This window comes from Galeopterus variegatus, unplaced genomic scaffold (genome assembly GCF_000696425.1).
Source record: "Galeopterus variegatus unplaced genomic scaffold, G_variegatus-3.0.2 Scaffold1145, whole genome shotgun sequence".
NCBI lineage: Eukaryota > Metazoa > Chordata > Mammalia > Dermoptera > Cynocephalidae > Galeopterus > Galeopterus variegatus.
This window is the reverse complement of record NW_007727256.1, coordinates 423300-439524: the sequence shown is the minus strand read 5'-3', so window position 1 is coordinate 439524 and position 16225 is coordinate 423300. Positions and strand designations below refer to the sequence as shown.

At 34.2% G+C, this 16225-nt stretch overlaps 1 protein-coding gene across 2 annotated transcripts in view; it reads right to left on the bottom strand.

Moving 5' to 3' along the window:
- Positions 1-10033: 10033 nt before the first annotated feature.
- LOC103592419 (brain-specific angiogenesis inhibitor 3) overlaps positions 10034-16225 on the bottom strand; it is a 415718-nt gene continuing 409526 nt past the window's right edge. For both annotated transcript variants that reach the window (XM_008575133.1, XM_008575134.1), the window contains one exon: positions 10034-10110. In XM_008575133.1, the coding sequence (XP_008573355.1) occupies positions 10089-10110 (22 nt within the window). In that variant the 3' untranslated portion in view covers positions 10034-10088. The remainder of the gene's footprint in view (positions 10111-16225) is intronic.

Below are 16225 nucleotides of genomic sequence, written 5' to 3'. Positions count from 1 at the left end.
AAAAAACTTGATGTTAACATCAGAATTACACACATGATATTTTATTGATGTAGCTATTTAAAACTAAGTTAATTAAGAGATTCTCACATGCTAGTTTTCAGAAAGATAAAGGGCAATGATGAAATTTTCATCGAAATGGAATAAAATCAGAAAAATAAGGACATTGTGACTTTCTATTACAGCTAAATCTACTACTTTATAATTTTTTCATTTGAATTTTTAAAAGTTATGATTTCATGTGGAAGATGTTCTTTCCTTAGTGAACTGATGGTGATAAGATAGTGTTACTTTGGGATTTTTTTTAGTAAAATGGAAAATTTATAGACTTTTGTTGGGAGTCCATGACATCCCAAAATAATATATAATAACTACAAATCTATATCTCATAGTGTGGCTTCCTTCATTCTTAAAAAAAGTTATTTTGCTGTCTTCAGAGTCCCAAATTAATAATACTTGAACTAGGTGCCTTGTTTTAATCATGATTCTGATACTCAAAGTAATAAAATTCAGGTGAACTACACTCCTACTTTTATAATTTTTACACATGTGTGCATATGTGTGTGTGTGTGTGGGGTAAAGGATCACCGAGCAAAATAGCAAATTAGAAAATAACTGATAAAGCTGAGGCAGTTTATTCAAGTCAGAAATCATTCACGGAGTAATTCAAATTCATAACCTATTTTTTACCTAAATTATTTAAATCCAACTGTGTCAATGAAGCCACAGAATATCTGGTTTTAATGTTAACATAATTATATTTTTACTTTTTTATTCATATGGATTACTACAACTCATTTATTTAAGATAATTCATAAATATTTAAATTAAAGATCTGTATCTTTTTCCTAGGATCTTTTGAGGTAAGACGATAACTTTTCAGCTATGGTGAATATATTTGTGTATTAAAATAATTCTAGGAAACACTTCAAAGTGCTTGGTATATTCAGATATTTCCAACATCGCAGCATCCTACTACATGTCTGTGTATGTGTATATATATATACACATATATTTTTCATCATTTTATAATGCAATAGCTCCAGAATGTAGTCTTAAGAAAAGCATGTGGTAATGTTTGTATTAGAGATAATTTTGGAATTTAGAGTTATTCTTGCCACTGCATACAAAAGTAGAATCTATTGAGAAAAATTTTCTCTCAAATATATAGACATGATTGGTTAGATATATTCTATTTCTATGCAAGAAATCCTTCTCATTTAACAATACCAGAGAAGTTATAACCCTCAAAGATTACCAAAAATGCAATGTACTTTAAGCAAAAGGTGAATTAACTCATCCATGATCTAGCAGTTACTTAAAAAATACTTCTTCTCGTGAATCACTTGGCTTAATGCTGTTCATCTACTAATACTGCCATTCATTTGAAATGTTGAAATTCAGAGATCTGCTTGTATTATTATTAAGCTGGTCATCTTGTATAGCCTAATCTAAATCACAGATATTCTAATCTCAAGATGTGATAAGTGGCATCAACATGACCTATCTTTAAACATTACTGAACATTCCCAAAGATCAAGTGAAACAGAATGTAGTCTTTAACTCACTACCAGCTATAGTTTTTAAAGTGAGATTGCTCTCTTATTGAAATGCAGCGCACAATGTGGTTGAAACACAGAAGCACAAAACCTCTGGGTGCTTGAACTGTTCCCTAAGATTAAATGAGGTACTTAACGGAGTTCAGGAAGGTATTGCTGTCCTCTCTGGTGAAGCTGAGACTTAATGTATTCAGACAGGGTGTACCAGTAACTAGGGTCCTTAAACAACTACAGATAGAACTTCCATATGATCCAGCAATCCCACTCCTGGGGTTATATCCAGAGGACTGGAAAACATCAGGTCGAAGGGATGCCTGAACTCCCATTATTATTGCAGCTCCATTCACAATAGCCAGGTGATGGAACTAACCTAAATGTCCATTGATGGATGACTGGATAAGGAAATTCTGCTATATATACACAATGGAATACTACTCAGCCATAAAAAAGAATGAAATTCTAACATCTGGAGAAAATTATTTGAGGTGAAACAATCCAGGTACAGAAAGAGAAATACCACATGTTCTCACTCATAACTGGGAGCTGAATCCATAAATAAACAAGTGAACAATAAAAAGAGACACGCAGAGAGAAAGAAACAACAATCACAGTAATACATTGAACTTTTAGAAAGCTAGAGGTGGAAAGGGGAGAAAAGGGGGAGAGAAAGGGGGGCTAATGAGGAATTGGTCAAGGGACACAAAGAATGATGGTGTATTGTAATGATGAATAAGCTAGTTAGCTTATGCTGATCTAACCACCACCCATTCTACATAATTACTGACAATCAACATTGTACCCCACATGTATGTATAATAAAAAAATAAATACATAAAAAATTTTTTAAAAAAATGAAAACTGACTGGCAGTTATGAAACCTGGGTCATATGTGTATAAAGAACCAGAAGCAAAGGTTTTGATAAAAGAATAAGTTAAGCACAAACTATAAGCAAAATTATAGTGACTTGGGCTCAGGAAAATATCAGCTTTTAAGTTAATAAGCTACGAGCTTAGATCCTTTTGAAAATAGGTCAGTGGGGGATCTAACAGAAAGAGAAATACCACATGTTCTCACTTATCACTGGGAGCTGAATCCATAAATAAACAAGTGAACAATAAAAACAGACACACAGAGAGAAAGAAACAACAGTCACAGTAATACACTGAACTTTTAGAAAGCTAGAGGTGGAAAAGGGGAAGAAAGAGGGAGAGGGAGGGGGGTAATGAGGAATTGGTCAATGGACACAAAGAATGATTGTGTATTGTAATGATGAATAAGCTAACTATGCTGATCTAACCACCACACATTCTACGTAATTACTGACAATCAACATTGTACCCCACATGTATGTATAATAAAAAAATAAATACATAAAAATTTTTTTTTAATGAAAACTGACTGGCAGTTATGAAACCTGGGTCATATGTGTATAAAGAACCAGAAGCAAAAGTTTTGATAAAAGAATAAGTTAAGCACAAACTATAAGCAAAATTATAGTGACTTGGGCTCAGGAAAATATCAACTTTTAAGTTAACAAGCTAAGAGCTTAGATCCTTTTTAAAATAGGTCAGTGGGGGATCTAATATTCATAGAATTTCCTTACTGATAAGTATTTTAGTGGCATCAAATAGTTAATATAATTGCTAATGCTTTTCTCACTCTCAGGGAAAATCTGAATGTGCATAATAGATGCAGGTAATCAGGTGAGATATTTAATAATGATAAACAAGGAAAAGAAGTCCTCTTTCTTGGACACAATACAATTGTCTTCAATTAAAGCAAACTCATATAGCTTTGGGACTTGGGTTGGTTTTGCATTGTGATGCTAAGCACCATCATATACAAACGGCAAATTAAATTTTAAACTTTTGACTATAACAGTTTGTAGTGAAAAATTCGGAAAACTAAAATATTCATTTATGAACTAACTTCTAGACTTTGTCATATTTGATATACTCCAACTGAAGTATTTAAAAAGTTCCAGGAAGAAAAGGAAATCTCCACTAAAGAATGCAATGTGAGCCACAGAAAAATCTGGGATAGAACAATGAATACAAGCACTGATTTCTAATTGCTGTTAAAAGTATTCTAGGTTGCTGGTCTTACATTAGATTATTATTCATTATTTATATCTGCTCTGTGTCCACACAATATTAACAAAGAAATTGTCAAAACTGTGATAATCCTAGGATATACAGAAATTTTTTAAAAAACCATATGCAATATAAAAGTACAAACAAGCAAGGGGTGTGTGTGTGTGTGTGTGTGTGTGTGTGTGTTGTACCATCCCACAATATTGAAGCAATAGATTTCAATAGACATCTCTGCTTGCCTAGCCGAAAACCTTTTAGTGATTACTTTGTGAGGTAAATAAATAATTTTCATATGGCCCAAACTCATGACTTAAAAAGTAAAAATATCCTAAAACACTGCACTTTCTTTCAGACAGACAAAAATATTAAAACATCTAGGCAAACTGAAAAATATAATTTTAAAAATAAAATTTTATTGCTAAACCCGATTTTTTTTAGCCTGAACTTTAATATCATTTAATAACGTATGCTCTCTGCCTCACCCGCCTAATTTTTATTATTTTCACTAACTAAATACATTGATTGTGCCTCTGAACAAATTTACTATGCCTTTGTCAATGTATAAACCGCTGTCAGCCATGCCTCCAGGTCCTATTCTTCTGTATGGATTCGGAGCACTCTATCATCACAAAATCCAGTTCAGAACTCTTCTCTGCTGAAAGCCTTCATGATCGAGTTTTCCCATTCTGACTGCTATTTTAAAACAATTAGAAATTTCAAAAACAATTCAGTAAATCTACTGCTGTTCTACATAGTCTTGCTGTTTAGTCCAGTTTCCTCTTAAATGTTAGAACAATGTTAAGTACCATATGTGAAAAGTCGCCCACAGAGAATCATAAGGCCATTCAAAGACACTGGTTTTATTAATTCTGACTTGGGATAATTAGAACAAAGGAATACACACCCAAGAGGGAGTTACATTGTTCTGCACGTAACAAAGTCCTAAAGTGTAAAGAATACATTGACGCCTTCTGGTAGGTCCATAACTTTTGTCCTCTTCATGTAGCTTAAGTCAAGGTTAACTCGTGATTTGTATTATTTTAAGCTCCCTTACAAGTGTGCTGACACTTCCATTTTGAAATGCTCTGAATAAGTGTTCTGCCTCAGATATGGTTGATCAAGGCATTGGAATCCCTGCAAACGAGAAGGCATCTAAATATGGCCCTTTAACATTATCTGGCTAGAGATTTATATATTTTTTCATTTTATATAAGCTGGTCAATTAAAAAAAAAACTTTCATGTTATGCTGTACACAGATAGCCAAACATGAAGATTTCAGTGATATATGAGAAAATGCATTCTATGAAATAATGAAAGCAAACTTCTGATAACTATAGTTTATAACTGCAGAATGATATATAGCTTTCGACATCAGCTGAATAATTCAATCCTTCATCTTCTGGGTGGCAATTTAATTTGGACATGGCTATCTAAATGGTAACTATTAATTAGCATTTGTGGGATAGCCTACTGCTGGTGCCCAATAACAAAGTCATTTGGCCTAATAAACATCACTACCAGAACCTTTATTAATAAACACAGTTCCAACTAATAAGTAAATAGTTTTGCAAACAAGAAACTACATTCTTAATCATTTTGGCAATTATAGGTCAGAGCATGACAATGTCATCAATTTTGATTTCTAATCAAAAGGCATCGATTAAATTTCCATCCAGAAGAAAATAATATTGTACATAGATAAGGTGTTGCAGAGACCCTCTGTTTGGACCTACTTGAGAGTCATCCTCAACTCTTCTGCCTCTCTCCGCCTCACAACCAGTTGGTCACCCAGATGTGTTTGGTCACAGACCCCTCTGTAACCTGTCCACACCTCTTCATCCTACCTCCACTGCCCAAACTCCTCACTGTCTGTCTGGCCTGGATTCTGTAGGAGCCTCTGAGGCAGTTTCCTGCCTGCAGTCTTGATCCCTCTGGTTTACTTTCTCCATCGCTACCTAAAATTATTATTTTTAAAAATGTCCCCTTGTACATTTCCCTTGTTTAAGCAATTTCCATGGCTTTCCATAACTTTTAGGAAAAAATTCTAACTCCCTAGCAAGGCAAATACAACTCCTCCCTCTCTGGTCCTTGCTACCTTTAACTCTTGGGGCTGGCAACTGCTTCACCCCCTGAACCTAGGCTCCAAACATTCTCAGCAAGCTAGGTACTCTAAGGCACCCTCAGCACCATTGCACATGCTGCCTGTTCTGTTTTGAAAACTTCCTTTCCCTGCCTCCCACCCACCCACCCAGAATTTAATAGGCTAATACTTTCAGAAACCAATTCAGCCATCATCTCTTCTGAGAGATCTTCTCTGGATCTCCTAGTCTGATAGCTTCTGCCATATGCATTCTTTTGCTTTTCAACTGTAACCATCTCTTCACTTTTCAGTTTTCACCAATAATTATAACTTCTCAAAAGAAAGGTCTGTATTTACTAATTTGTGTGCTCTCAGTGCTAAGCACAGTGATTTGTACGTGAAACATTTTTCATACATGTTGGTTCTGAGCATTATCAACAACTCAAATCTCTAAAGTCCTTTTGGATCACTTACTATCTGCAAGTGTAGGTACAGGTTTTGAATGGAGTTAGAGGTGGATGCAGAGTTTAATAAAATTGGGTGTCCGTCTCTAAGAAACTAACAATCTAGTAGGTGAAAGAAGTAGACTCATGAAAAGTTAGAAATGTTACTTCAAATAAATCATTCAAAAAGCATGTAAGATATGGGGTCAGTCTACCATTTCTCTCTCTCTCCAGAATAGGCAATCGGAGTGATTTAAAGGTGCTGGATGTTTCCGCTTTCATTAAGGCAAGCCATTGACTATGAAGAAAGGTAGAGAGAGTAGGACAGAAAACATAAGTCTGTGATGATGGCTACAAAATAAAAGGGGTTCATTTGTTTTTAAGAGATACTTGAGGATCTTTGCTAGCAAAGGAGTAAAAGCAAGACTGCAGGAACAGGAGAGAGAGGGTGACTGTTGAAGTCTCTAAAGAAATCGGAATCTAGTGCCCAGGAGAAGGGGCCATGCTTACAAACTGCTTTATAAGGCAATAGGCTCCAGACAGGAACTTAAACAAATGCCTCATTTGATGATTATTTTTCAACTTCATAATTAAAAGTTATTCTTTTGACGTTTTTCTGACCTTGTCCAAAAATTCTCCAAGCTTTTAACCTAATATTTTTTTATTTAAAATTCATGGAAGATATGGAAGAATACTTTTAAATATCCTTTTATGCCTAAATTTAAACTATTATGTTAATTTAATTAAATTTCAGGAAAATTTTCTCCCCCTAGCAGTAAGAATGCAGAAAATATGTTTCTAGCACTGTTAAAGTAATTCCCCCTGTATTAATCGTGATTGGGGCAAACATTAAATGCTAAATTACCTTTTCCAGACAACTAGCATACTATTTCCTTTCCTGAATAGGTAAGTTGCTAATTAAACCTCCATAGCTGGTAAGCTCAGCTATATAGTCCCTTGCTAATGAAGAACATGGTCTTTATCTGACTTTGTGACTGTGTCTTTAACATTTTCCCTATAGGTTATAAGTTCAGAACTTTGTTCACTATTTGTATACCCAGTACATAGCAGTGCCCAACCCATTGTAGGTACCAAGTGAATAGTTCTTAAATAAATGCATGCATGAATACATTAAATAATAACAATAAATGAATGGAAGAGTGAGTGAATTAGTGAAAGAATGAATGAATGATTGGCTATTATGCCCTGAATGAGGAGCTATTATGCCGCGGTCCACTATGGTTGATATTTATTTGATTAGTCTAAGAAAATTTATCACATGTACTGGAAGGCAAGGCCATAGTGCATTTCCAGCCAAAGGATGGTCTGTCCAGTGACATCACCCATCACTCTGGTATGTACAGGACATCATTACCACCAAATTTCACTGTGGCCAGGTTTCCTAATTGACTTAATAACAGGTGAGAGCCCAAAAATACTGAGGAAGTTTACAATTTCATAGTCCATGCACTGCCTTGAGAAAGAGGTATTAATTAACCCACAGGACTAAAAGGGCTTAGAAATATATGTAATACAAAGTTTATACACTATAGTTAGTCTGTTTGATTTTTCACCTAGGTAATAGAAGTTCAGAAAATGAAAGTAGCATGGGCTACTTGAATAATGATTCTCAAATTCAGTGTGTGTTAGACCTCTAGGTAAATTTAACTTGCTGGGGTGGGGTGGGAAGGAGGGAAGCATACAGTAATTACACAGCCCTCAGAGGTTGTTATTTAGTAGATTTAAGTTGGGAGCAGAAATATGCATTTTCAACAAGTATCTCATATGTTAAATTCTTAACCAGGGATGATTTTGTCTCGCCCCGTCCTCAGGGATATTTGGCAATATCTGGAGACATTTTGGTTGTCTGAGAGGGTGGAAAGTGCTATAGGAGTCTAGTGAGTAGAAGCCAGGGATGCTGCTAAAACACCCTAGAATGCTAGGGTTGAGAGACACTACTACTTGGTGGCAGGGGGCTGGGGGGGAAGAGAGAGAGAGAGAGAGAGAGAGCGCAAAAGAGTGAGCTCTAGGCAGCAACACTATCTCAGCCTGGACTATGCTCATCATACAGATTTGAGGAGGTGAAGTACATCCTAGAAAGATTTAAATTAGGTGAGTAGGATTGTAAAATGGATCTAAAAGAGACAAGCTTACTTAACTGGAATTTCAGTACTTTACTCTCCAGTGATGCTGGATAATGAGGTGTCAGTGAATCACTATTGTAATTACTTAACCTTAAAAACAGAGGCTCAGGAGAGTTCATGGTATTTCTAGATATTCTGCAACGGAGACACTAGCTCAAAAAAGAATGATGTAAATGTTCATTTATTTATTCATTCAACAAATATTCCGATTAATACACAATTATCAAGCACCTAATTGACATGTGGCAAAAAAATGTGTAATTGAACAATTTCTTTATAAAGTTGATGATTATGCCTATGTTCAAAATAGGTCTCAATAAATATCTCATGTTAATATTATTTGGCAAGTTTAATTATAACTTGAACTGATTTCTGCCCTGCTGACATCTTGCAACACTATTCATTAAAAAGTACTTTTGTCTACTTTCAGTTGTAGTAGAAATCTGTAAATGGCTTTACTGAGCATTTTTAATATAAAAAGCAATATGTTAATTCTCTTTAGAGCTTCAAAGAACTTCCACTAATTAACCCTTGTCTCCTTAAAATTAAATTATCATTCCCTAGTAATTCAAGACAACTGCAGACCTCCTTTTCTTAATCTGCAACATCAACACTTAAGAATCGCTTCTTTTACCAACTGTGGTAGATTTAGCATTTAGCAGAACAAATTAAGAACTTATCAGTAATTATGAAAATAATTTCCTTCTTTTATTGAAATACTTTGTAGGCACTGCAGCTTAGCACATTATTATTCTGGGTGGCGTAGGTGTTGTTGAAAGGTAGTGTGAAAATAAGAGCCTGAATTATGAATTCCTCCCATGAACACTGAATCACTTTGTATTTTCTGTGGCAAAAAGAACTTATTTCTCTCTCTCTAAAAAAAAAAAAAGAAGAACAAGAACATTTTAATTTTCAAGAACACACAGAAATTCTATACAATATGTATTGAACTAGAAGACCTATCAACTCTAAAATAGTATTTTACTCTTTATTTATATCTATCCATAAAACTTACCACCTTTTTTCTGTAACATATACATCAATATAGACAAGGAAATAACCTACATAAATTGATTGTAAAATTAAACAATTCATTAAATTCAGTAAATATCAATAAATTTAAATTCAGTAAATATTTATTAAATACCTACTCTTCTCCAGAAAATGTAATGGATGCTGGAAAATCTGAAATGGATTAGGAGAGGCATCCCTGAGAAAGTCAGTGACATTCAAGACAATCCATTAAACTTTGTGTGCCTGAAACTGTAAAAAACAGATTTTCTTGTCCTTAGTTTTTGAAGGAGACCATATGTTTCAACAACTTGTGATCTGTACCCAGGTCAGGCTGAAAAGATCTATCACCATAGAAATTACACTGAGCTGAGGCATGAAATGTCTTTTAATTATATTAATTATTAAAAGGCTAGTTGCTCAACTGTGACATAGATTGATGGGTAGTCTGAGGTCTTTCGAAACAAAGATATTGTAATTTTTTTAGCTGCAGCACAGGTCAGTTGTCTATAAGTTATATTCCAATTCTTTCTACCTATCCCTTTTGTAAAAAGAATTTCTTTAGACTTTCCAACTATCTTACTTTGGGCTACTATAACAAAATAACTTAGACTGGGTATTGTGTAAACAAATGAAATGTACTGCTCACATTTCCGGAGGCTGGGGAGTCCAAGATCAAGGCAATAGCAAATTTGGTGTCTGGTAAGAGCTTATTCCTCATAGATGGTGCCTTCTGTGTGTCCTCACATGGTAGAACAGTCAAACGAGCTCTCCTGAGACTCTTTTAAAAGAGCACAATACCATGACCAAATCACCTCCCAGATGCCACAACTCCCAACACTACTGCACTGTGGATTAAAGTTTTGACATATAAATTTTGTGGGGACACAAGCATTCAGACCATAGTACTAACATCAGATCAGTATGTCACAGCTATTTGGATAACCAGATACTCTGTTTTTCACATATTCAGAAGAGGTGGATGATAATGAATATAGAACAGTAATGTTAACTCCTCTACCTCTAAGTCTCAGCTATCTTGTCTTAAGACTTGAAGTTGACAAAAATGAAAGGAAAAATGAGGAGATTCCTTTGGTAGGTAGTAGATATGAAGGTTATGTAGGCCTCTCAATTTTAGTCTAGGGTCAAGTTATAAATTGTGAACAATCCATACATGTGTATGATAACAGAAAGGAAACTGACTGGTTGTAGACTTTGGTGAGTTGTACTTTGTGGGACTGAATTCTGAGAATATAGAGCACATTATTACAATTATGTTTCTCATATCATAGCTTAAGATGTGCGAAAAGTATCCCTTGCAGACCAGAGCACATATTTTTTTTTTCTTTTTTGATCTTGTTGAATTAATAAATTTTCAAAATTTGCTCCTGGGTAGCTGACAGGTGATGTTCAAAATAGTTAAAAATGCAGTTGGTTAGAAGACTTTTTTCAGTGCTATTCCTTTTTCCCTCTTCCCCCTTTCCAAAAACCAAAGCAAACCAAACAAAAAACCAAACCACCACCCTCCCAAACAATCAAATAACTAACCAAACAAAAAACCTGGCACCAAGTTTTAAGTTCATGGCTGTACTCTCAAATATAGTTTCAGAGAACCTAGTAACACAACCCCACTTTTAAAGGTCATTACTACAGTATACTAGTGGCAGGAAATAGTGCCGTCCACCTTGAGTTAGCTTACTGAGTACACCATCTTATAATAGTGCTGGCTTATGATGCTGGTGAAAATTTATAGCAATAAAACTTGCCCAGATCTTGCCAAGGCCTGATTCTACTAATAGCATCAAAAAGCAGTCATACTACAATACCAGTTCACACGCTGAAAGGGTTGCCTGAACAGGGAGAGTGCATAGACAGAGATATTGGTCAGATAGCCTTTTATATGCTATATATTGGTGATATAGTGTTTTACTGTTACATTGAAAATAATATATTTTTAAGTGTAAATTTACAAATTACCTTCCTTTTATAGACCATGTTTGTATATATTTTCAAATGTCTTTTTTTGTTTTCAATTTTTGCAAAATATATTATCTGCAATAAGAACTCAGTTTGACTCTAAATATAATTTGCAAAATGTTGTTACTTGATTTACAACCCCCAAGTATAATTACTTATGTCCTTTATATCGAACAAATGAAACTGATTAACCAGAAGGTTTTCATTTTTTCAATCAAAATCATTACTGCTACATGCATTAGTATCTATTGTTTTTCCTCAGCCCACGAAATTAGATCTGTAACCTATGCATGTATTATCCAATCTTAATTTTAAAAGATATTTATAGATATATAATGAGTTGCTTGATTAATAATGTCTAAGAAAAGACAATGTTAGCTACTTTAATTATTGTCTGTAACCCCAAACCTGTAAAGTAGTTATTAACTATAGTACAAGTGGGAAATTCTGAGGCTTAAAATAAGAAAAGAATATAACAAATTGAATCTTGAGGAAAATGTCCAGTCTGTTGTTTAGAGGATATACTCTTATAAGTAAGGGAAATTTTAGCCTGAGTCATCCAAATGACTGAAGAAATACAGTTCTAAAATTATCTCATATGAATTCTCAGCAAGTTAAAGCCTGCATCTTTCTAAAATAGAACCACAGACATTAGCAAATTAAGAGAGGTTCACCAAGGGCCTATTCTTACCAGCTAGCTCTAGGTGGTTCCTATTAATATGATATCCATTAATATTTTAATAACATAATTTAAAAAATCTTGTCAAACGAGTCTCCTGGAATCATAGCAGGGCCCTCAGAACAGCATAAATTGGTGAGAAATATTGGATGAATTCCCAGTTTTGCTACATGACTTTCTGTAATAATTGACTATAGGAAATTGTAATCTAGATATCATTGGCAAAATTCTGGATTTAGAAATACATACAAATAAGGCCAGGGAGTTTTCATTTCTGAATTTTAATACCATAGTAGAAAATTAATATTAAAATGTTGACTCTGCCCCTTCAGTGTTTTGTTTTAACACAGATCACTCCTTGATTTTAAAATATATATGTAAAGGTCTCTTTTCATTAGAATTCTTAGCAGTTTTAATTTCATAAAATATTTAGCTATCATTTCATAATTTATGTCTATTATATCTCAGGAATGACACAATCTAATTGGATAGTTGGGATAATGACCACTGTGGAGTCAGAGGGAAAGATATTTAAATAGCAGAAAGATGATGCAAGGCCAGACACGTGAGGAAAGCACCTGGAAGGGAAAGAGAACTCTATAACAAATTATAACAGTAGGTAGGTGGCTCAGGAAAGCCAGAGATGGATCCTGAAGTGATACCTTGAAAATCTGGGGCACTTGCTAAGTAAACATAAATTATGTTGAATGAATCATAGCATCTTGGAACAAGTCAATTTAAAGAATACATGTAATTCAATTGAATTAAATGACATTCTCTATTCTCCTTATCTTGATCTATCTACCCATGAAATTTTTGCCCTTTTACACACTATATAATTTACTAATCTATTATATTTACATTGTTATTGCACTTCTCATACTTATACCCTAATCTAAGCCCCATAAGGCAAGTATTTTGGTCTGTTCACTGACATATGTGCCAGGCATCTTGAACAACAAAACAAATAATAGGTTTCAAAGAAATATTTGTCAAATGAAGTAATGAATTTACTGAGCACTGACTATTTGCAAATCTCTTTGTTAAGCACAGTGGAATTTACAAGAATGAATGTGACATGCTTCCCATCTTCAGATATTGAAGTCTAGAAGAAAATATCAAATTGCTGTAACATAAGGCAGAAAATATAAATATTATAAAAGATATATACATAAAGCACTTTAGGGCAGCTCTTACCAACTGGTATGCTGTGGGATATTGGTGTGCTGTTCAAGAATTATAGATACAAAGAGATATTGATTTAGATTTCCTATTTCCAACAATAAGATATACATATATATTTCAGATCAACCTTCCTATTTGAATATTGCTGGAGATGCTGAAAATATGTGAAAATAAAAATGTGACATGACCCAGCCCTCATGTGGATTTTCAGCCTGGGTTCTCAAAATCTTGGTGGTCCAGGGAAGCTGTAGACTCAATTTAATTTTAGGGATCCTGGGTTAAAGCAGTATCAGCAAGCATTAAGAATAGGCAAATACAAATTGTCTTTGGAGGAATGTACCTTTGTCCATGGACCCAGAGAATCCTCACCAATTAGTTTTTTAAGAACAATTAACATGACATAACCCAGCACAGTAGGAAATAAGTCAAAGATTATAAAACAACTATGCACCATATGTTAAAAGAAACAAAACATAAGCTTCAAATACCTGTATAAAATAGGAAACTATAAAAAAGTAATCTAGCAGATTTAAAAAAAAATACCAAATGTGGAGTATACTTACATTTATAAAGCAAATATATTTCACAGAGTCTAGTTCCCTGCAGTTTTAGGTTTAGCCTAAGATTTTAGAATTACATATAAAAATGTTAACCTTGCAAAAGACAGGAAACTTTCCCCAGGCTAAAAGTCTCTGTTGTAAGATAAAGAACTGGAACACAGCAAGGTTGCTGGCTCAAGGACAGACAAATTGCTTGATTGATGTGTAAAGATACTGGGAAATTGCTGTAGGGAAAAACAGTGTTTGCTAAAATCAAGCTTTTGTTGGTGGATTGATTTAACCTTTTGAAAACTGCATTATGGAATGTCACTTTGCTTGTTACCAGCCTCTTTTGTTAAACTATTACCCCACCTATGTTCTTTTTCTGTAACTTCCTGGTATGGAAAATAAATGTGAGGAGAGAACGCCAATTCATTGTTAATTTCCCAAGGAAGGAATGCCTTGCTCTTGAGGGTTCCAGGAGACTAACTCCTTCGGGGTCTCTCACTACTCAGAAGAGATGGGCTTTGAGTAATCCTTTTGTGGCACCATCACCCAGGGGAAGGGAGGTGACAAATCCATGTTAGGAAAAGCAACAACCAAATAAAAACTCTAGAAATAAAAAAAAGACCATAACTTAACTTAAAACTCTTTGGATAATTAAATAACAACTTAGACAAAACTGAAGAGAGAATGGTGAACTGAATAAGTTAAAATGTATAACTGAGGGGGGAAAAAAAGGAGAAATTTGGAAGAGTGATTATGAGATGAGGAGGACAGGGAACAACATTATTCAGAATTCCAGATGAAGATGAGATAGATTATGGGTGAATTTATATTTTTTATTTTTTATTTTATTTATCACTATACAATGTAGTTGATATTCATGTCCCTTAATGAGTTCTTCCTTTCCCCCCTCCCTCTCCTCCATTCCCCCCATCATATGTCATATCTGTTCAATTCTCTTAGCAAGTTCAAGGAACTGTTGTGATTGTTGAGTATTCTCCCCTCCCCGCCCATTTATTTGTTGGTATATTTACTTATTTATTTTTATTAGCTCCCACAAATAAATGAGAACATGTGGTATTTCTCTTTCTGTGCCTGGTTTATTTCACTTAACATAATTTTCTCTAAGTCCATCCATGTTGCTGCAAATGGCAGTATTTCTTTTTTTATTTTTACAGCAGAGTAATATTCCATTGTTTAGATATACTACATTTTCCTTGTTCACTCATCCAATGATGGACATTTAGGCTGGTTCCAACTCTTGACTATTGTAAATAGTGCTGCAATAAACATGGGAGTACAGCTATCCCTTCAACATGATGATTTCCAGTAAATCTATATTTGAAAAAATAATGACTGGTAATTTTCTAGAACTAATGGAGATATTGACTCTCTCTACCCTTGGGCACACTACCCTGACCCTGACTTGCTAAAATTTTCATTCATTTAGCCCAATATGATATATAATCAATATTTTCTGTGTGCCAAGACATTAAAAATGCTGGAAAGTGCTGTTTGGGGCAGGGGATGGCATTTTTTTTTCTGTAAAAGTCTAGATGGAAAATATTTTAGGATTTGCAGGCATTATGATTTCTATTGTCACTCGACTGTATAGTCGTAGCACAAAAGCAGCTGTAGTCAACACATAAACAAATAGGCATGACTGCGTTTTAGCATTTTTTTTTTCTGTAAAAGTCTAGATGGAAAATATTTTAGGATTTGCAGGCATTATGATTTCTATTGTCACTCGACTCTATAGTCGTAGCACAAAAGCAGCTGTAGTCAACACATAAACAAATAGGCATGACTGCGTTTTATAAAACTTTATTTACAAGAAAAAGGAGCAGTCTGGATTTGTGCCACAGGCTTAGTTTGCCAACCCCTACATTAAAATGTTAAGGTGAGGGTTATAATAAAAAAACATATGGCGCCATTTTACTCCCAATGTACGTCCTCAGAATGCATGTTGTGGGCACAATGCAATGCTTCTTGAACTTTATTGCTAACACTAATGGAAATAATGGGTTGTTAATAACATTAGAGGCACTTATGTAAACTTTACCAGTTAAAAAGGGATCATTTACACACTAATAAATTCAAGAACACAAGTACAACTTCAGGAAACTAGGCACTTAAGACCGTACACCATTAAGTCTGTGATATAATTTAAACCATTCTAAAGAACATTTAAAACATTCTAAGAAGTAAAAAGAAAATTCCCAGAAGAAAGCTGAAACAAGGTCACTTTGAATTATAATGACTTTATGAGAAAACACAAAATTGTGGATATAACAAAACTTCAAAAAGCAATGTACAATATAAGGCAGAAAAGCAAAAAGTAAAGCTTCATTTAGTTTCCTACCAATGAATCTTTAATTATTTTGTTACTTTTTAGGAAATTATGATCTTTCTGTTGCTTTCTGCAGTGCTTTTAAAGGAGCAAGGTTGCTTTGCGAACAGAAGCAAAAATTTTATCAACAATAAATCTGAAAACCAATAGCTATCCTAAA